Raw genomic sequence first — 18,687 nt, 5'->3', positions numbered from 1 at the left:
GAGCTTGAAGAACTTTGATTATGAAAAAGAGATGTACAGAGGAAGATGGGGGGAACCAGCTCCAAAACGGTAGCAGAGGGAGCCTAGACCCCAGCCATAGATAGCAGCAAGGGGAGGCCCCCAGGCCCCACCACACAGGTGCTCCAACTGAAGCCCTTTCCACTGAGACCTTAAATAATTTAGATAGCAGGGAGGGGGGTTAGGGTGGCAGGGTTGCTCCGGTGTCCTCAGGAGTGTGTGAGAGCCAAGGTGGAGGGCAGGGGTGAGCCATACAGGCCCAGCCTCCGGAGTTCAGGCGCCTCGGGGCTGCTGCAGGGCAGTGAGGTATTTGAGAGCAGCAGCCCCGTAGCGACGGGACAAGTCCTGGTGGAACTCATCCTTGAGGGCCTGGAGGCAGTCACGGTAGGTGGGGCTAGAGCGGAAGCGAGAGATGTCAAGGCTTGGGGCATGTGGCAGGTGGATGGTGAAGGCCTCTGGCAGCACCAGGAGCTCGTATTCCTGCAGGGGTAGAGGCAGAGGGACATTCATTGCCTGGGCTGGGGGGAGGATTGCAGCTCGGCGGGGTGGGGGCAGGTTTATTTGGTAGCCCCTAATAGCCAAAGTAAGGGTCAAGGGCAGATTGTAGTTCTACACAGAGGTGAAATTTCTAACAGTCCTGCCTAACGGAGCAGTGTGCCATGCTGAGGTGTAGTGAGCTCTCTGGCCCTGGAGGTATTCAAATGGAAACTGGAGGTAGCAAGGCATGTCCTCACCTGTGCATCCAGCTCCACGATGTGGGCCACTTTGTTCCAACCGAAGCCCACGAATCGGGGGTCATAGCGGGGACAATCACGAGGCACCACCACGTAGGGCTCGTAGTCAGCTGCCCACTGCACACGGTATGGGGTCCGAGCTTGCCGCCAGCGGACATAGTCTGTGGCCGCGTGACCCCGGGGCCACTCGTGGAACCTGTGGTACAGGATGGGGCAGGGTGCCCAGCTAAGGCGGGGAGCTCGGTGAGCGGGCGGGGGCCGCGTGGGGAGCGGAGCAGCGGCCTCCCCTACCTGAAGGTATAGAGAGCGCCGGAGTCCAGCAGGGCCAGCAGTTCGGCCTTGGAACTGGGGAAGCTGAAGCGGTAGTGGAGGGTCTCGAACGCTGGCACCACCAGAGCCGCTTTCTGCTCGCTGCCCAGCTGCAGCTGCTCGATGGAGGCCCTGAGCGGGGAGCACCCATCAACAGGGGAGAAGAGGGGAGTCGACTCCCCAGGCCAGGGGCCCTCACAGACACAGTGGGGCGTCTGCGGGGAGCAGGGCTCCCTCCCTGCGGCAGCCCAGAGAACCGACATGGGCGCCCCCCGCCCCAATACAAACCCATCTTACAGAGGAAACCGAGGCCCTGGAAGGCGCAGCCACACGCTTGCGAGGGTCCTGGGGTGCCCACCCCCGGCCTCAGGCACCCAGAGGCCGTCCCTCCCCGCCCTCCTCAGGCCCACCTGAGGTAGTCGTAGAGGGAGAAGGCAGGCAGGAAGTCGATGTCGCTGAGGAAGACGTAAGGCGTGAGGGCCTGGGCCAAGGCCACGTTTCGCAGCTGGTTGACGGGGTAGAGGGGGCCCTCACGGTACACCACGTGGTAGGCCACGTCCTGCCGGGCGGAGAGCACTGCCGAGGCCTCGACGAACCGCAGGAACTGCTGGGCCTCTGCGTCTGTGAGGTACAAGGCCAGGCTCATGGGGCCCGGCCAGTGCCTGCACAGGGCTTCTAGCATCTGCAGCCTGGGGCGAGGGGGGTGGTCAGCCCAAGGCCAGCTGGAATACCTCCCCGGGGTCCTGCCATAGACACCCTTCCGGTGACTTCCTGCGCACCTGCCACAGGCTTTTTATAGGGTCTTACTGAATCCTCCCACGTACCCCCCCGGGTGGGCCCTTTCTCATGGAACAAATAAGAACACCAAAGGCCAGAGACCTCAAGACTTGCCCGTGGTCCCAGGGCTACGGACGGGCAGTTCCAGGCACCTGCGAGATTCCCCAAACCCAAGCCCTTAACCGCAGCCAGTGTCTCCACATTCTGGAAGTCCTCAAGCATGAGGCAGCGTGAGCTCTTCCTTCCGCCCACTGAAACCATCCTCTTGGAGATTCCCGGTCCCAGCCCTGCCTCACTCCCTGCCGCCGTCCTCGGCCCTCTCACCGGTCCATAGAGAGCTGGGCCACCAGGGTGACGTCGTGAGGCCGGCCGGGCGGCGGCACGTGGGGCAGGAAGGTGACGTGCACGCGGTGTACCATGAGCTGCTGCTGCCGGAACTCGAAGCAGGCATCTTCCTCGTCCAGGTGTGCCAGGGCCTGCTGCAACTGGGGGGGAGGCGGGGTGTCCCAGGGACATGAGTCCCCAGACAAGGCCCGGGCCCACCAAAGCAGTGGGGGGAGCGTCCCCGGAGCCAAGGGTAGGCGGCTCCCTCCCACCTGCTTGGCCCCAGACGGCGGCGGGCTGGGGCACCCGAAGAGCTCCCTCCGCAGCAGGTTCCCATCATACTCCAGGAAAGTCAGGTAGAGGTTGCGGAAGTAGGCCACGTGCTTGTTCTTCACACGCAGCTTCTTTGGTGAGTTCCAGTGGATCACCTGGGACCCAGGAGGGTGTTGTTCAGGGGATGGGAGCAGGGAACAAGAGCCCCCCACTCAGCAGCCCCCACCCCACTCACCTTGAGATCAGCTGCCTCCGAGTAGCAGCGCTCGGCCAGCGTGTGGTCTGACAGCTGAACGTTCCAGACGCAGGGCAGGGGCTGCACCAACCCCGGGTGCTCCTTGATAACGGCATTGAAGATATCCTGGGCAGAGACAGCTGTCGTGCCTCGGCCCAGAGCCTGCTCCCTGCCCGCCCCCCCCCCCCCAACCCGGGGCAAAGGCTGCCCCTGACCTGGTCCGCCAGCGAGGTGGAGGGCAGGGTGAGGAGCTCCTGCCCGGCTGTCAGCTTCCACATCTGCTCCCAGCCAGCCTGCCGGAGCCGGTCCAGCCACAGGAGGATCACACCTGCCCAGGGGAAGGGGCGTCATACTCACCTGGGCTAACCCTGCTCCTGGGGTCAGGGGTCATGAAGCTGTCTTTTGAATGTTTACTCTTTGACTTAGTGGCATTTTCTGACTGTTCAGACAGGAGCGTGGACCAGTTTGGCCAATGATCACTCCTCTTGGGGGTGAAGGAGGACACTGCACAGCTTACAGAGCACCTCCACAGGCATCTTCTCACACTCAGTGACCCCGGGACTGGCAACGTCATCCCCATTTAATGGATGAGAAAACAGAGGCCCAGGTGGACCAAGTGGCTTGGCCAAAGTCATTCAGCACAAATAGCCAAGGCTGGAACTGTTTCTGGCTCTTCTCCTGGTGTTCTTTCGACAGCACTATTCTTCTGGGGGTGGGGTGGGGGCTCCTAGCATTCTGTGCCCTGCCCAGTCCCTGGGGCCTGAGGACCAGTGGCCACCCCTCCTGCCTCCCCCAACCACTGGCCCACCTGTGTTAAATCCCCGGCCCAAGGCAGGCCAGGGCCTGTGGTTCCTCCAGAGGTTGCCCAGGTACCAGTCGCTCTGGTTCTCCACAAGACCGATCACCTGCTCGTCTGGGGAGGGAGGGCACGAGGGAGCTGCCTGAGGCCCCCACTGGACCTCGGATCAGCACTAGGCCACAGCGGGGCCTGGACAGGCCAGGGAGGGGGACTGGCTGGGGCTGGGTCCCAGGTCGTCTCTCACCAGAAAAGTGAGCAAAGAGTGCCCAGAGCTCTGCAATATCAGAGGCGAAGGTAACGTCGGTGTCCAGGACAATGACACGGGCCAGGTCAGGGGGCAGGACACCAGGCAGCACTAGCTTCATTAGCCCGTACAGGCCAGAGTAGTGCTTGTTGGGAATCCAGGAGATCTGGGGCTGTAGGGTGGGGAGGACAGGGCATGAACCTGGCAGAGAAGGGCCCATGAGTGCCAGAACCTGCTCAGGGTGACACGGGGAAGAAGGCATAGGCCCAGGGAGGCTGAGGGATTGGTGCTTCTGTAGGTGTGATGAGACTGGGGGTCCCAGGCAGCTCTAGCCTCTCTGCCACGCCCCCACCCCATGCCCTTCGAGGAAGGAAAGAGCTGGGCACCGCCAGAAAGAGGTGCAAAAGGGCCAGGGCTCCTGCCTTGAGCTCCTCCGCGTCATAGAAGCTGACCCGGACTGCGGGCACCATCCACGTGTGGAAGAGCATCTCCAGAATGTTCCTGGCCGTGGCATCAGTCACCAGATGGAAGTGCAGTGGATTTTTCCTTTGGGAAGGACAGGTGAGGAAAGCCGCTAGGCCCAAGAAGGAGAAACAGGGGACAAGACCCTCTGGAGGGACTCAGAAGTCGAAGCACCAACTTTGACAAAGAGCTTTTCTGTACCGGGACCTTCAAGGGAGGAAGGGACACTGTCCCTGTGGGGCAGATGGGGTAACTGGAGCTCCCATATGTTCCCCGAGGCTTTGTTCCCTTCCCCACTCCTGACTCCCCGCCCTCGCCCTGACACCTGGTTATACCTGTAGAAGAGCACAGATTTCACCAGGGTGACGAGGTCTCGGCTGGAGTTATGTCCCGCACACACGACGGCCACGTGCAAGAGCTGCGGAGGGGACGTGCAGGTGGGCAGCGGCCCCTCCCCCGCCAGCCGCTAAGACCTAGGACTGGGCAGGCCGGGCCGCGGGCAGCGAAGCCCCGCCCCGCAACAGAGCTAAGGAAGAGGCGGGGGCGTGCGGAGCAGGGGTCCAGCCCTATTTCACAGATGGAGAAACTGAGGCCGGGAGCGGGGGAGGCGTCCCCCACCAGCGGTCAGTCCGGAGCCACCTGGCGGAGCGTCGCCAGGTGCAGGGATTCCCACGGGGGCCCGGGGGCCCGGCGGGGGGGCGCCCCCGAGATTCCCGCCGCCAGGGGCCGCGCGCACCCACCTCGCACTTGGGCAGCGGCGGCCGCGGCGGGACGCAGTCGGAGCGGCTGTGCCCCCCGCGGTGCGCAGGCGGGTCCCCGTCGACGGCAGCGGCGCCCCGCGGCCGCCCGCCCGGGGAGACACACGGCGTCGGCGCGCAGGGGACGGAGCCCGGGTCCCTCCGCGCGCCGCCTGGGCCGCCGCACTCGCACTTCCCGTCTCGGCCAAACTGGAAGAATCCGACCAGGAGCAGCAGGAGCAGCAGCAGCAGCAGCAGCAGCGCGGCGGCCCCCAGCGCCCGGGCGCGCCCTCGGGGCAGCATGGTCGCGGGCGGGGGCTCAGGGCGGGGCGCGACCCCGGGCCGGGGGCTCCATCGCTGTCCCTGTGGATCGCGGGCGGAGGTTGGAGGCTCAGCCTGGGGCGGCGGGCCCGACGGCCGCCCCGTCCTCCCTCTCGCCCTGAGTCGCCGCCGCACCTGCTCCAGGGGCTCGGGGACGCCGACGACCCGCTTCCAGAAGCCGGCCGGGGTGCAGGGCCCGGGTGGAGGCGCAGGCCAGCCCCGTCCGAGCAGGAGCCAGCCCCGCCCCCAACCTGGGTTCAGGTTTCACCTCCGCTCGGCTGAGCCCAAAGGGGCGGGGACCCCCCCGGGGGTCCAGCCCCTGCTCCGGCATCCGAAGGTCCACCCCTGAACTCCCCGCAATCCCGGGAGGTACCCGGAGAACCCCCCCGGATGGCTGGAGGGAGCGGGGGCAGCCACCCGGGAAGGCCCAGTGCCCGCCACCTGCCCCGAGCCCATCCCCCTCTTCCCAGCTCTGAGGCCCCATCTCCTCCCCTCAACCTCCCACCGGGGGAGGGGCCCGTGACCCCGGCCCGGGATCAAAGGGACGGCCCGGGCTAAGGAGGAAGGAGTGGAATGCGCGGCCTCGGGGGTCAGGGACACCTGCTCCGGGCCCTGGAGGCGGGGCACCTGGAGCTCCCGGCCGCTCCGCCCCGTGCGTTTCTGGCCGGCGGGCCTGGCGGCGCGGCCGGGACAAAGCCGCCTTACGAAGGTCGTCTCCTGCCCCCCCGAGCTGGCCTGGGGCCTCACCGACGCGGGAACCAGAACCCCCCACCCTTGCCTGGACCTGCGCATCGTGCCTGGTGCCGGGGCTGTATTTCTAACCGTGCCCCACCTCGCACCCCACAGCAGGCCGCAGCCTGGCCTCGGCGCTGGAGGGAGAGGTGGGCGCTCTGGCCCGGAACAACGACAGTCACGGTTGACCGAGCACACACTGAGCCAGGCCCGGAGCTGAGCTTTGAGGAGCCTCAAGTCTCAGTCCCCTCCCAAGAAGGGACCTGTTAGAACACCCACCCCTTCCCCCAGGCCCCTTCCCTGAAGGCAAAGTGTCCAGTTGCTCTTCTGGAAAGCCTTCCTGGGCCTGGACTTGCCCTGGATGTTCCTTCTGCCTGGATTCTTCCAGAATCTCACAAGGCCAGCTCCTCCTTCCATATCTCTTGGTTTATTTTATTCCTAGCAGTCCTCTGAAGTCCACCTTGTGGACTTGTGTGTAGCAGGTCTCCCTCTCGGGAAGGCTGCTCATGGGACTGGAGCCTTGTCCATCTTGCACTGCCCTAGGCCCCAGAGCCCCCCCAGGGTCCAGCAGCACCAAGCGGGAAGTATGTGCTGCAAGTGGCCGAGTCGCAAGAGGTCTCTCGGTGACCCGGGTCCCTTTAGCCCAACTTCACCTATAAAAAGTGAGGGCCAGGGGCGCCTGGGTGGCTCGGTCGGTGTCTACTTGCAGCTCAGATCGGGATCTCAGGGTCCCGGGATGGGGGGACGGAGCCCTTCGTCCAGCTCCCTGCCCAGCAGGGACTCTGCTTCTCCCTCTCCCTCTGCTGCTCCCCCTGCTTGTGCTCTCAATCTCTCTCTCAAATAAAGAAAATCTTTTAAAAATTTATTTGTAAAAAGTGAGGGTCTGAGAGACCCTAACCCCCAAAGCAGCTGTGGGAAGCAGTCCAGCATGAGACCCCTCAAGCCTCCTCCTCCAAGATCCCGGGATGCCTTTCTCAGGGAGATGGGGGTTTCCAGGAAGGTCCAGTTTTGGAGGCCAGGGGTAGTGGTTGCCATGGAGACCAATGGTGGCTCCCTGAACATCTGGGAATTAAGAGGAGATGAGGGGATGCAGGGGCCCTCCTGGCCTCTAGAGCTTTGAGCTTCCAGCCCCCTTGACCCTCACCTCTAGCCTGGAGCTGGAGTGGGGGGTGGGAATGATTACTTCCCCAAGACTCTCAACAGAGACGGGGGACGGGGGTGGTGTAAGGAAGGTGAGGAAGAGGGTAGAGACAGGAGCCGGGGGCCACAGAACTTGCTGTAGCTACTCACAATGCCGGCCCCACCCCTGGCTTAACCTTACCACTCAGGGGCAGTTCCCTGCTGAGATGCTTGCTGTAGGTCCTCCAGAGGTTATTCTGGAGCAGGGGGAGTGGGAGACAGGTGTGGGCACATGAAAGGGTGCTGGTCTTCTAGGACGGAGACCTGGTTTGACCCAGCTTTGTCCAGGACTTTGCTGTGTGACTTGAGCCCACTCAGGCCCCCTCTCTGGGTCTCTGGGTCTCAGTTCCCTCATCCCGGCTGGTCTAGCTCTCTTCTTCTGTGGCTCAGGGCGGACTGAAGGAGGGAAGTTCTGGCCCAACTTGCCCAGAGGCCGTTCTAGCCCAGCCAGGTGATCAATTCCAGGCAGGGACCCGGCAGGGAGGGGCTGCCCTGGGTGCCTCCTGCACACACGGCCACTCTTTGTTTCTGGGACCTAATCAGGCCTGAGATCTGGGGAGGAAATTCAGGCAGCTGTGCTGCTGCCAAACTGGCTGGGCCCGTGCTCCCCTCCCAGTCCTGAAGGGAAGAGGAGAAACAGATGCTAGTGCTCCTCATTCTGTGTGTGTGTGTGTGGGGGGGGGTGCTGCTGCTCTGTCCTACACACATTTTCTCCCCAGAACCATGGGACCATCAGCCCTGGGAATGTCAAAGAAACCTCATACTCCCAGTCCTCACTCTCTCCATTGCTGCAGAGGCTGCAGAATGAAGGACTGGAGGAGTGCCCCCTGGTGAGGTTTGGGAACATGTTCATTAAGATGGGGTACAGGGCAGCCCGGGTGGCTCGGCTGTTTAGCGCCGCCTTCAGCCCAAGGCCTGATCCTGGAGACCCGGAATCGAGTCCCACGTCGGGCTCCCTGCATGGAGCCTACTTCTCCCTCTGCCTGTGTCTCCGCCTCTCTCTCGCCTTGTGTCTCTCATGAATAAATAAATAAAATCTTAAAAAAAAAAAAAAGATGGTGGGGGTATAAGGAGGAAAGGAGAAAGCCTCACATGGAATGTGCTGAGTCCTGGTCTTTAACCCCAGCTGCTAACTCGACTCAGGACCAAGTAGCCTCAATGTGTCACTGCCCTTGCTGGGCTGTGGGCAGTAGGAGAGAGGGCACTGCTGTGGGAGACACACATTGTGGTCCACTTGGCCAGTGCCATGCTATGTGACCTGGGACAAGTCCTTTCAACTACTTGGGCCTCTTATTCCCCATCTGTGAGAAAGAGTGCATACCTAGCTGGCAACGTTGCCAGGAGTGGTGTAGGAGTGGGCCTGGCACCCACGAGGTGGTGAGAAACGATGTTGCCCGCCACCACCTCCTGTGTTCTCCAAGACCTTTAGCCTCTCCTGAGGCCCCGGGACACAACCCCCTGGGTCATAGTGCTTGGCATGAGTGAGGAGGGCAGCTAGGATTCCCCTCCCAATATAGAAGAAAACTAAGCTGGAGAGGAGGGGGAGGGAGGGGGAGTGCAAGGAGGGGCTGTGGCTTTCTAGCAAGGTGCGTTGCTTAAAACCGCCTAGATTCTGTGGTCAGGCTAGACCAAGATTCGTTCGTAAGCAGCTCTTTCCCCTTCACCTGCAGATGATGACCCGTAGAGAGAATTGGGCAAAATAATGTACTACTACTTTCAGGGTACCAAGGCCCCGAGGGCCACGTCCCCGCGGGCTCAGCCCCGCGACCCCACCCAGGCCCCGCCCCTTTGCGCACAGCCAATCAGGGGCGGCCTCACCGGAGCGTCAGCTCCCTACCTCCCGCCGCTCCTCTCCCGCCACAGCCCCTTCTAGGGAGGCCGCCCGGTTTGGGAAGATTCCCAGGAGTCTCCCCCCCGTCCCTTGGGGAGCAGCTGAGGACCGGGAGGTGCACCCGTGGGCCGAAAAGCGCTTTGAGATTGAGGCCGACTTCGAGGACCAAGCCTCCCCTCAAACCATTTTACAGATGGGAAAACTCGAGACCCAGAGAAGGGAAACACTCGACCAGGTCACCCCTCGGCCAAGAGCGGAAGCCCGAAACGGAGTTTATTCCGGGAAGATGGGAGTGCACGTCCGCACAGTCCATGCGGGAGCTGTGGCCGAAGCCCTGCACTAACAGTGCTGACCAGGGGATCGAGACTGCGTGGAAGCCTGGACTCTTCCTTGCCTCAGTTTCCCCAGCACTCCCTCTGGTGGGGGACGGGAGACGAGGCAACTGGCCAAACGGGCTCCTGCCAAGACCCTCCTCGCGCCTCCCCAAGTCTGATCGAGGTTCCTTTAGCGAGCTGCCTCCCGGCCCTTTAAAATCCGGCCCTCCCGTTCGAGCCTCTCGGCGTTCCATTGGAGAGACTCCAGGGTCCTGGTCCCTGCTCTGGCATGAACTGCTCAGACTACCGCGGGAGCGGCCTGGAACTGCTAACTGCGCAGGCGCAAGAGCAGCCCACCCGGAAGGCGGAAAAGCCCGGTTCCAGCAGCGCCGGGAGGGTGGGGGGCGGAGAGCGTGTCAGCCAATGACCTGAAGGAGCAAGGAGGGCGGGATCAGGCCCGCAGTTGCTAAGCGCTACCCCGGTGGGAGGTGATCTAAGATGTGGGGTGAAGGGTGGCTCAATGGCCCTTCACGTCACCACCCTTCTGGCCCTCGGAAGTTGAGCAACGGTGAGGCGGGCCTAGGACCGGAAGCAGGAAGGAGGGCGCAGGAAGCAGGGTGCTGCAGCCCGTCGTACAGTCGGTCCGTGTGTCTGTCGGTCCCGAGGGCAGGATGGAGAAACTGCGGCTTCTGAGCCTCCGCTACCAGGAGTACGTGACTCGTCACCCGGCCGCCACGGCCCAGCTGGAGACGGCAGTGCGGGGCCTCAGTTACCTGCTGGCAGGTGCTAGCCCGACCTTTGCCCCACCCCTTCGGGGCTCTGACCCCTGACCCCGCCGGCCCCTTCCCTTCAGAGTCGGGGTAGTGACCGCTGTGCTTGAGAACTACCTTGCAGGTTCCCGTAGGGCATAGGGAGGCGCCGTCGGGGCCCGAAGCCGCAGGCTGAGGCAAATGCTCACCGCCCCCTCGTGTGCCTTCCCCCAGGTCGCTTCGCCGATTCGCACGAGCTGTCGGAGCTGGGTGAGCGGGGCCCTGGGCTGGGCGGGGGGCGACCGCCGGGGTCGCAGTCCTAGGTTTTCCGTTCGATCGTCCTGTGCTGTGACTGAATCGGACAAGGCCCAGCGGCCACTGTCTTGGGCCCTCCGTGTCCCCATGGTCGGGAGACCAATCTGGGGGCCTTGACTGGTCGGGCAGCTGGCCAAGTACCTCTCCTGCCTTTGCCCAGTTAATCCTCCCTATAGTCCTATGAGGTAGGTTCTGTTACTGTCTTCAGTGTCCGGTTGAGGGGACAGAAGTTCGGTGAGGTTAGGGGACAGCTACTGATGATCCCGGAGCCAGGATTCCAACTCGGATTTCTCACATTCAAGGAGCCCCACACTGTAACTGCCTCAGGAGTGTTTGCCCAGGGAGCCCTGGAGGTAGTGAAGGGAGAGATGGAGCCGCCAGGTGACCGGTGCCCAACAGCAGGGCGGCAGCTGCTTTGTCACCGAGATCAAACCATCCTTTCTTGTTCCAGCCACCCACACGAGATCCTCCTGGGGAGTGTGGGGCTCGGAGGGGGTGGGTGGGGAGGCAGGTTGGTTTCCACACAGTCTGCGGCGGGCGGAGTAAAGCAAGTGACAGGCGATCCCTGCGGCCCTGGGGAGAGGGGGAGGGTGTCGAGGCTGCAGAACCAGCCCTTCAAGGCCACACCGTCCCCCTCAGTGTACTCTGCCTCTAACCTGCTCGTGCTGCTCAACGATGGCATCCTGCGGAAAGAGCTTCGGAAAAAGTTACCTGTGGTGAGAATTCCATCGGGAGCTGCGGGCGGGAAGCACAGGGACTAAGAGTGAAGGAGTAACCAGCAGCCCACGTATGTAGCATGAGCTGTGGTCTCAGAGCGTGAGACGTGCCTCCGTCCGTCTGAGTTTCAAGCCATCTCGTTAGGTGAAGGAGCGAGTTGTCAGTGCCCCTCAGATGAAGAGACTGAGTTTCAGAGACCTGGAGTAGCAGGTCCCACCTGGAGAACTCAGGCCTGCACTTATAGTTGTAGGGGAAAATCCACTCCTCCTGTCAGGCTTCCTAGGGGGGAGGGCCTGGGGCAGCCCCCCACCCCCGAACCCTGACCTCTGGGCCTGGGGTCCTTGCAGCCTCTGTCCCAGCAGAAGCTGCTGACATGGCTGAGTGTGCTGGAGTGCGTGGAGGTGTTCATGGAGATGGGGGCCGCCAAGGTGTGGGGTGAAGTGGGCCGCTGGCTCGTCATCGCCCTCATCCAGCTGGCCAAGTATGTCGGGACCGAGGAGGGCAGGTCCTGGGTGGGGGTGTCTCGGGACCAGCAGTTCATATGGGGTTCACAAGAGCACCCCTGACCCCCTGGGGCTAGCTGCCTCCCCTGCACTCCCCACCCAGGGCTGTCCTGCGGATGTTCCTGCTGATCTGGTTCAAGGCTGGCCTCCAGACCTCACCCCCCATCGTTCCGCTGGACAGGGAGACCCAGGCACAGTCCCCAGGTAAGCTGCTTCTATACTCTGGGGTGGCCTGGGACATGGAACTAATTTGTGGGTTCAGAGCGGGCCAGCAGGAGTGGCGTATTGTCTGTTTATGGAGCACATCTGTCCCTATCAGCTCAGTTTGCTCTCATCACCCTGTAACGTACAGAGAAAAAAAAAGAAAAATTAGGCGAGGGGCAAAATCAGAACTTGGACTCAGAACTACTGGCACCAGAGTCCTCATTCCTTTTTGTGGGTGGCAGGAATAGGGGGCAAAGCATGAATAGGACACAGAGGTCTTGCCAACCATGTCTTTGGGACTCGTTCTGTATTTCAAGAGTTGCATGAGGCAGGGTACTTGACATATCTGTCCCTTCAGGGCTTTGGACTCCTCACCAATTGGCCACCGGGCCTGGCGCTTCTGGCCTTCAGTGGGGACCGTTCTTTGTTTCTCTACCTGGTCATATTGCAAGCAGGGGACTGAGAAGACCTGGCCCTTCTGGTGCTGTGGTCCACACAGTTTTGGTTGGGCTGGGCCTTCCTGGCCTCACTCCAGTCCCTGGGAAGCCTGGGTTTGGGGCAGCTACCCTGCCTTGGGTGATGCTGGGCTTTGCCCAGGCCAGGGGGAGTGCTGACCAGAGCACCTCAGCTGCCACCTTAGTGCAGGCTTTTCCATGTCCTTCCATTCTCCCCTTAGCCTGTGAGCATTCTCTGCATGCAGGTTCTCTGCAGGTTCTGCTGGAAATATGTCCCTTTGACAGAATCTCTGTCCTTGCTCTTAGATGGTGACCAGAGCAGTGGCAGCCAGGAGCAGTCATACGTGGGGAAGCGGTCAAATCGAGTGGTACGAACCCTCCAGAATAGTAAGTGTAGGATGTAGTGGCCTGGGCACCTCAGTGCTGAGGTCAGCCGCGGCCTGACTGCTCATCAGCTGCCTTTGTGTTCTAGCTCCCTCCCTGCACACGAGGCACTGGGGAGCCCCCCAGCAGCGGGAGGGACGACAGCAGCAACAGCGTGAGGAGCTGAATGTTCCCCCCACCCCACTGGGGCTGCAGGAGACCATCGCCGAGTCCTTGTATATTGCCCGGCCCCTGCTGCACCGTATCCTCTGCCTGCGGCTGCCTGGCACTACAGGGCGGGCCAGGAGTGGGGCGGGCGGGTGGGCCACGTGCTGGAGACATCCTTGACACCTTGGCCGTCAGTGCTCAGTCTGGGCCTGTGGGGTCAGCGGTCGTGGACACCCTGGCTCCTGTCCGGCGTCGTGGATGTGACCAGGTGAGCCTGGGTCTGCCCGGGGAGTGCACTCCTTCTGCCGGGCTTCGTGCTGCAGGCCTGTGCAAGGGGGGCACCTGAGCAGACCGGGCCCCCATTGCTAGCCCTGACTGGTGCCCCTTCCGGCCTCCAGCCTGAGCCTTCTGAGCGACAGGAAGGGCTTGACCCGGAGGGAGCGGCTGGAGCTACGGCGCCGGACCATCCTGCTACTCTACTACCTGCTGCGCTCCCCATTCTACGACCGCTTCTCCGAGTGAGGACAGGCCCCTACAAGTGGCGAGGCCCACTCTCGGCTCCAGCCCCTGTGCATGCCTTCCCTTCCTCCCAACTTCCTCCATCCTTGGGCACTGAGCACCCACTGTGTGCTGTCCTGGGTGTAACCATTTCCCTGGCCTGGCCCAGCCCTGCCCCAGAGCTGGCAGGCCGTGGGCACATACATGCAGGAGTTAAGCAGCATCAGCTCACAGAGGGCAGGGCTACCAGGATGGTGGCGGGTGCGGACTTTCTTCCTGTGAGGTAGTCCGGATCCCCACTTCACAGAGGAGGCCCTCGAGGTTCAGGGAAGTTTAAACAGAGCCACCCAGCCAGCCAGTGGCAGAGCCAGGTGCCACGTCTGTGCTCTCCCTTGGCCTGTCCCTACCATGCCCAGCACCTGCTCTGTCACCTTCGAGGGTCCAGAGCTTCCAGCTTCAGCCAGACACAGAGGGCCTACTGGTAGCAAGTAAGGGGGACTTGGGGGCAAGTTCCCCAAGGCCTGCCAGGTGACTGCCTGAGGGCAGACAGATCTGAGGAGGGGTCCCTCTGGACAATGCCAGGGGCCATGAGATAGACTGGGGGCTCCTGGAACCCCCTCCATCTCTGTCTTAACTAGTCCTCTGCTAGAAGAATAGTAACTGGAATTACATACATACATACATTTATTTATTTATACTTTATTTTTGAAGATTTTTTAAAAAACATTTTATTGATTTATTCATGAGAGCCACAGAGAGAGAGGCAGAGACATAGGCAGTGGGAGAAGCAGGCTCCCTGCGGGGAGCCCGATGTGGGACTCAATCCCGAGACTGCAGGATCACGACCTGAGCCAAAGGCAGATCCTCAACCACTGAGCCACCCAGGCGTTCCTAGAATTACAATTTAATATTAAGACCACACGACCTCTGTTTTGCTTTGGTTTGATTTGCTTTGTTTTTGAGGCAGTAGGAAATAGGTTTACACCACATTGGTGAAAATAAGCCTGGCCCAGCAATTCTTATTTTTCAGATAAGTGCAAGCTCACAAGGTACTGAAGCCAAATCCTATTCCTAGCGCTAAAGGAATATTCCAGAGACATACAGGGACCATATGACCTCTCCCCACAGACAGCCTGCACTTTGCAGAGGAAGTGTAGCCCCAGGATCTTGGAACTGAGGCATTTTGAGGCAACAGTACATGCAGAGATGGCTCTGCAGGCAGCAGGCCTCTAGTGGGGCATGCGCACCTGCCGACCTGAGCAGCCTAGCACCCTTACAGCAGTGACCCAGACTGAGAAAGTTCTAGAAACCTGTCAAGAGAAATTCCTGGTCCCCCCCAGAGGACAGGAAGCCCCCTTTCCTTACTGTTGGAGACCGAGTATGTCTCTGGAGCTGGGCTGCCCGCCTGTCGTGTGACCTTGGGCAAGTGGTTGAACCATACTGTCCCTCATCTGTAAAATGAGGACATGAGAGTGCCCACCTCATTGGGTTTTTGGAGGTCTTAACTGACCTCATCCTACAGTAGCACTTAATGCAGAAACACTTAACAAATGCTCAATCTAACCATTGCTTCTCTCGTTACGATCCCGAACGCCATTGTCTTACCCACGTTCTCCCGGGGGAAAGCCCTGTCTCTGAAACAAATAGGGCCTTGGGCCTGCCCCTTCCGCTGAGGGTGCCCCCCTCAGACTGCTCCCCTGCGACCTGGTCACTCAACATTGACTTGTGAGCTTTCAGGGTGGCTCGGCTCTTCTGACTGTCCTTCCCTCGGGGCCCTCATCGACCCTGTGCTGGGATTGTCCCGCACGTGGAGCATGTTGACTCAGGGGGAGAGCAGTGGGAGGAGGGTCTGGGGTGCCGTGAGTAAGCCACCTGCCCAAAGCTGAGCTGTGGGCGGCCCGGGCCTGTGGCCCAGAGCTCTCCTCCTCTTGTACCAAGGTCTGCAGGCACCCAGGCCACCCTACTCAGCCTGCTCCCTGTTTATCTTCTCTCTGCAGGGCAAGGATCCTCTTCCTGCTCCAGCTGCTGACAGACCACGTCCCGGGCATTGGCGTGGTCGCAAGTGAGTATGGGATAGGGTGTGACGGTTACCGAATATCATGAATCTTTTGAGTGGCCCCGGGTCTTCTGTTTTATCTCCTTGAAACTTGATTCTTAACACCATCAGGAGAGGGAGCCCAGATGTCAGGTTGGGTGGGTGACAGCTTCTGGGCAGGCCCCAGGCCTGAGCCATAGAGCCTCAGGGGTGGCTGGAAGAGGGTGTCCTGTCTTGGGACACCCTGGGCTGTCAGCCTTTGCCCTGCGCCGGGATCCTGGAGCTGTACACTCCTGGCTTCTCTGGGGATTCTCTGGCAGAGCTGGAGCCCACCAGGCGTTTGGAGCTCTTACCTCAGCAGAGGAGGTCTTTGCAAAGGGAGACTGAGGTTGCTACCCATGGCGCCTCCCTAGGGGCGGCCAGGCGGGGCAGTCACTTGGGCTTCTGGCTGGGCAGATGTGAGCAGCTGTACTGGGCAGCTGTGGCTCAGAAGGGCCTTTGGTAGAGCAGAGTCAGATTGGAGTCTGGCCCTCAGCCCCGAACTCTTTCATTGCAGGGCCGCTCATGGATTACTTGCCCACCTGGCAGAAGATTTATTTCTACAGTTGGGGCTGACACATCCCGGGAGTGGGTGCAGGGAGGGGCAGGGCGGCACGTTCTGCTGCTGTGGGCAGGGGGTGCCTGGGCCGTTCAGTTCCCCGGGGCCCCTTTGCCCTAATAAAACTGACTGGCAGCGCCCGAGCATGTGGCCTCTCCATGCCCGCCGCCCAGGGCTCCCAGCACCCCGCCTGGCCAGCAGAGCACCCCCCTGACAACCTCGACTTTTCACCCTCGGGTGATGGAGCCGCTACTGCTCGCACTTGTCCCTGGGCCGAGAAGCCTCTATCAAGACTGGGACCTGGACTCCTCTGGCCACAGAAACGTGGGATTTAGCCTCATCAAACGTGGGAAGCTACAGACGTAAACTCAGCTCCTCTCACCGGTCCCTGGTGACAAAAGACAAGGCCGAATGGGCAGTGGGCGACAGCTGCCTGTTGTCCTCTGGCCAGAGCCTCTGCCCCTTTCTCCAGGACCCTGTGGATCCCGCCGCCCTAGGTGGTGGCTGCAGGCCAGCCTCTCTGGGTGGAGCCTGGTGAAAGGTGGGCCCGGTGTGGCTCGGGGACACGGCAAGCCCTGAGCCCTCACTTGACAGCAAGAGGTCTTCTCCCTGAGCAGAGGAGATCAGGCACCAGCCAGCCCTGGGGCCAATGCTGGGGGTGGACTTGGAGGGTCCGGGAGCCCAAGAGGCTCTGGGGAGAAGCGGGTGCAGGTTCAGGGCTTATGAGCTGGGGTCTCGGCCAGCTTCCCGGTGGCCACATCTCCTGGAGCCACACACGCTGCTGGGGAGGGTGCAAGGGCCCAGGCAGAGCAGCTGCAGCCCAGCCCTTCCGCCCGGACTATCACCTTCCTCAGCCTCCGCCCCGTCCCCTTTGCCCTCTGGACAGACCCTACTCTCCTGCTAGAGTCTCTAGCCCGGTGAGCGGCCCTTCAGTTCTGAGGGCTCCATCTGCACCAGCCTCTGCCCTGCCTCACGTCCTCTGACACCCTGCAGGGAGCCCTGGGAGGGGGTGCCACCTCCCTCTGCTCCCCTCAGGTACCTCTGGGGAAGGCTCACCCAGCTCCTGGGCCGGAAGGTGAAGGGACAAGCCTTCCGGTGCTCACAGCTTGAGGCCTGACCTTCCATTGAGCGCAGTGACTCGCTGGGCACCTGCCCTGTAGCGGGCGCTGGGCCTGGTGCTGCGCATGCGGCGAGGAGGAAGCAGGCCTCCTTGCTGTCGGGCTCTCGCCCAGATCGGGGGACACATAAGCGCCGGGGTGTGGGCAATAGCTTGAAGCGTGTACCTGCGGGAGTCCGGGCAGAGGTGGGCCAGCGGGGGTGCTGGCTGCCTAGCTGACACCGGAGGGCGCGCCGGCCGGGAGGCCTCCGGTCAAGAGGCTTTCCAACGGGTGACCCCGCGTCCACCCTGCATCCGCGTTGGGCGGGGAGGGGAGGTTGTGTGCAGCACAGCGGGCACGTGATGTCACAGCAGTGGGGGCCGCGGCAGGGGCAGGAGGGGTGAGGCGGGAGGCCATGGGCCAAATCCGACGGGGGCATGACGGGGGCATCGCAGGCCTGGCGAGAAACAGACCTGCCTCCAGAGGGCAGGGAGAAGGGGCCCTTTCAACCTCCTCCCAGCGGCCTGGTGCCGGGGCTGTGGCGGACCTTGCCAGAAGCTGAGCAGCGGCGGGCGGGCAGGGGCCCTAACAGAGGATGGAGCCTGCTGAAGGCCATGGCAGGGGGAGTGTGACAGGGTGGAGGTGGAACCCTGGCAGGCCCCGGGACTGGTCGTGGAGAGAGGGAGGGAGACGGTGGCATCTCAGAGGCACAGTCTGCAGTGAAAGAGATGCCAGCGCTCGTGAGCCTCGGGGTTCCTGAGGACAGGAGCCAGGGAGGCCCCTCTGGGCCTCGGGCACCTTGGCGGTGACAGGACTGGGCCGGACCCGGGAGGTCTGCGGTCTTCGGAGCCACGGGGTTTCCGAAGCAGAGCCCTGCTCGGCCCTCAGGCTCGGATTCCATAGGTGTGTGTGGATGGGGCCTGGGGGTGTGTGAAGGCCCCGGCTCCTGACGTGAGCTGGCCCATGTGGCCCGAACGCGGCTGGGCAGGAATCAAAGGCAGGGCCCCACAGCTTTGCCTCAGCCTGAGACGAGACTGTCTCCATGCTATCGTTTATTCATTCGACAAATATTGAGCATCCACCAGGAGTGGCTGGGGCTCCCGCGGTGAACAAAACCAGTCCCAACCTCGGGAAGCTTCCACTCCAGGCAGCAAGTTGCAGGCTTTGCCACCTAATTCCAGATCGCTCTGTCCAGCCTCGGGGGTGGTGGCAGGGCCTGTGGAGCCCCGGGGCCAGGCTGCTGGAAGGTCGGGGGAACAGTGGGGAAGTCTCTTAGGCTCCCCCCACAGCGGCATGTCCGAGTGGGCCCATGGCCTGCTCTGGGCCCTTCGGCTGGCAGGACGCCCCCGGCGTCACCCAGGAGAGACGGTGGTGGCAGCAGGATGGGCAGGGGCGAGCGGCAGAGTGGGAATGGTTGGGGCTCTCCGTGTGACCTCCCCTGTGGGCCACACCTCGGGCCCGCACGTGTGTACCTTACCTCACATAGACGAGAAAACGGGGGCGCACAACTGTGACACGTCCACCTCGCAAGAGGCAAGGTTGGGATGAGAACTGAGATCAGACTCCAAAGGTCTGTGCCCTTAGTCCTTGGGCAAGGACACTAGAGCCAGATGTGGTTTGGCACCTGTTGGCCGACGGGGTCAATAAAATCAAACCAAACCAAACCCCGCCTGGAGGTTTCGGGCCTAGCCGCGGG

The 18,687-nt window shown here is 62.0% G+C and overlaps 2 protein-coding genes across 5 annotated transcripts; one reads left to right on the top strand and one right to left on the bottom strand.

Moving 5' to 3' along the window:
• On the bottom strand, positions 1-5,904 carry LARGE2 (LARGE xylosyl- and glucuronyltransferase 2). 4 transcript variants are annotated; one of them, XM_072790549.1, is made up of 14 exons: positions 5,369-5,904; positions 4,916-5,275; positions 4,511-4,593; positions 4,136-4,259; positions 3,714-3,885; positions 3,479-3,583; positions 2,886-2,998; positions 2,671-2,796; positions 2,435-2,590; positions 2,163-2,317; positions 1,472-1,750; positions 1,044-1,193; positions 753-948; positions 1-498 (listed from the first exon to the last, which is right to left on the bottom strand). In XM_072790549.1, the coding sequence occupies exons 2-14, from the start codon at positions 5,213-5,215 to the stop codon at positions 292-294; spliced, it is 2,166 nt and encodes a 721-aa protein (XP_072646650.1). In that variant the 5' UTR covers positions 5,216-5,275; positions 5,369-5,904; the 3' UTR covers positions 1-291. The 4 variants fall into 4 exon arrangements, with proteins under 4 accessions (XP_072646650.1, XP_072646651.1, XP_072646652.1 ...); XM_072790550.1 differs by having other exon boundaries at positions 2,163-2,323; positions 2,671-2,772; positions 5,369-5,902; XM_072790551.1 differs by having other exon boundaries at positions 2,163-2,323; positions 4,166-4,259; positions 5,369-5,902.
• Positions 5,905-8,982: 3,078 nt separating this feature from the next.
• On the top strand, positions 8,983-16,037 carry PEX16 (peroxisomal biogenesis factor 16). Its single transcript, XM_072790546.1, has 11 exons — positions 8,983-10,072; positions 10,273-10,308; positions 10,993-11,069; positions 11,418-11,551; positions 11,677-11,777; positions 12,539-12,619; positions 12,705-12,857; positions 12,959-13,031; positions 13,162-13,281; positions 15,259-15,323; positions 15,853-16,037. The coding sequence occupies exons 1-11, from the start codon at positions 9,961-9,963 to the stop codon at positions 15,909-15,911; spliced, it is 1,011 nt and encodes a 336-aa protein (XP_072646647.1). The 5' UTR covers positions 8,983-9,960; the 3' UTR covers positions 15,912-16,037.
• The last annotated feature ends 2,650 nt before the right edge of the window (positions 16,038-18,687 follow it).

Source organism: Canis lupus, chromosome 21 (genome assembly GCF_048164855.1).
Source record: "Canis lupus baileyi chromosome 21, mCanLup2.hap1, whole genome shotgun sequence".
NCBI lineage: Eukaryota > Metazoa > Chordata > Mammalia > Carnivora > Canidae > Canis > Canis lupus.
Note: the sequence above shows the minus strand (reverse complement) of the source record. Positions and strands in the feature narration are given on the sequence as shown.

Excerpts from the sequence above, each read along its gene's own strand:
- LARGE2 (XM_072790548.1), bottom strand. The coding sequence starts at position 5,215 with ATGCTGCCCCGAGGGCGCGCCCGGGCGCTGGGGGCCGCCGCGCTGCTG. Across the intron at positions 4,594-4,915 it reads CGCCGCTGCCCAAGTGCGAG|CTCTTGCACGTGGCCGTCGT; the intron begins GTGGGTGCGCGC and ends TCCCCTCCGCAG. Across the intron at positions 1,751-2,162 it reads GCCCAGCTCTCTATGGACCG|GCTGCAGATGCTAGAAGCCC; the intron begins GTGAGAGGGCCG and ends CCCTCGCCCCAG.
- PEX16 (XM_072790546.1), top strand. The coding sequence starts at position 9,961 with ATGGAGAAACTGCGGCTTCTGAGCCTCCGCTACCAGGAGTACGTGACT. Across the intron at positions 11,070-11,417 it reads TTCGGAAAAAGTTACCTGTG|CCTCTGTCCCAGCAGAAGCT; the intron begins GTGAGAATTCCA and ends GGGTCCTTGCAG. Across the intron at positions 13,032-13,161 it reads GGCGTCGTGGATGTGACCAG|CCTGAGCCTTCTGAGCGACA; the intron begins GTGAGCCTGGGT and ends TCCGGCCTCCAG.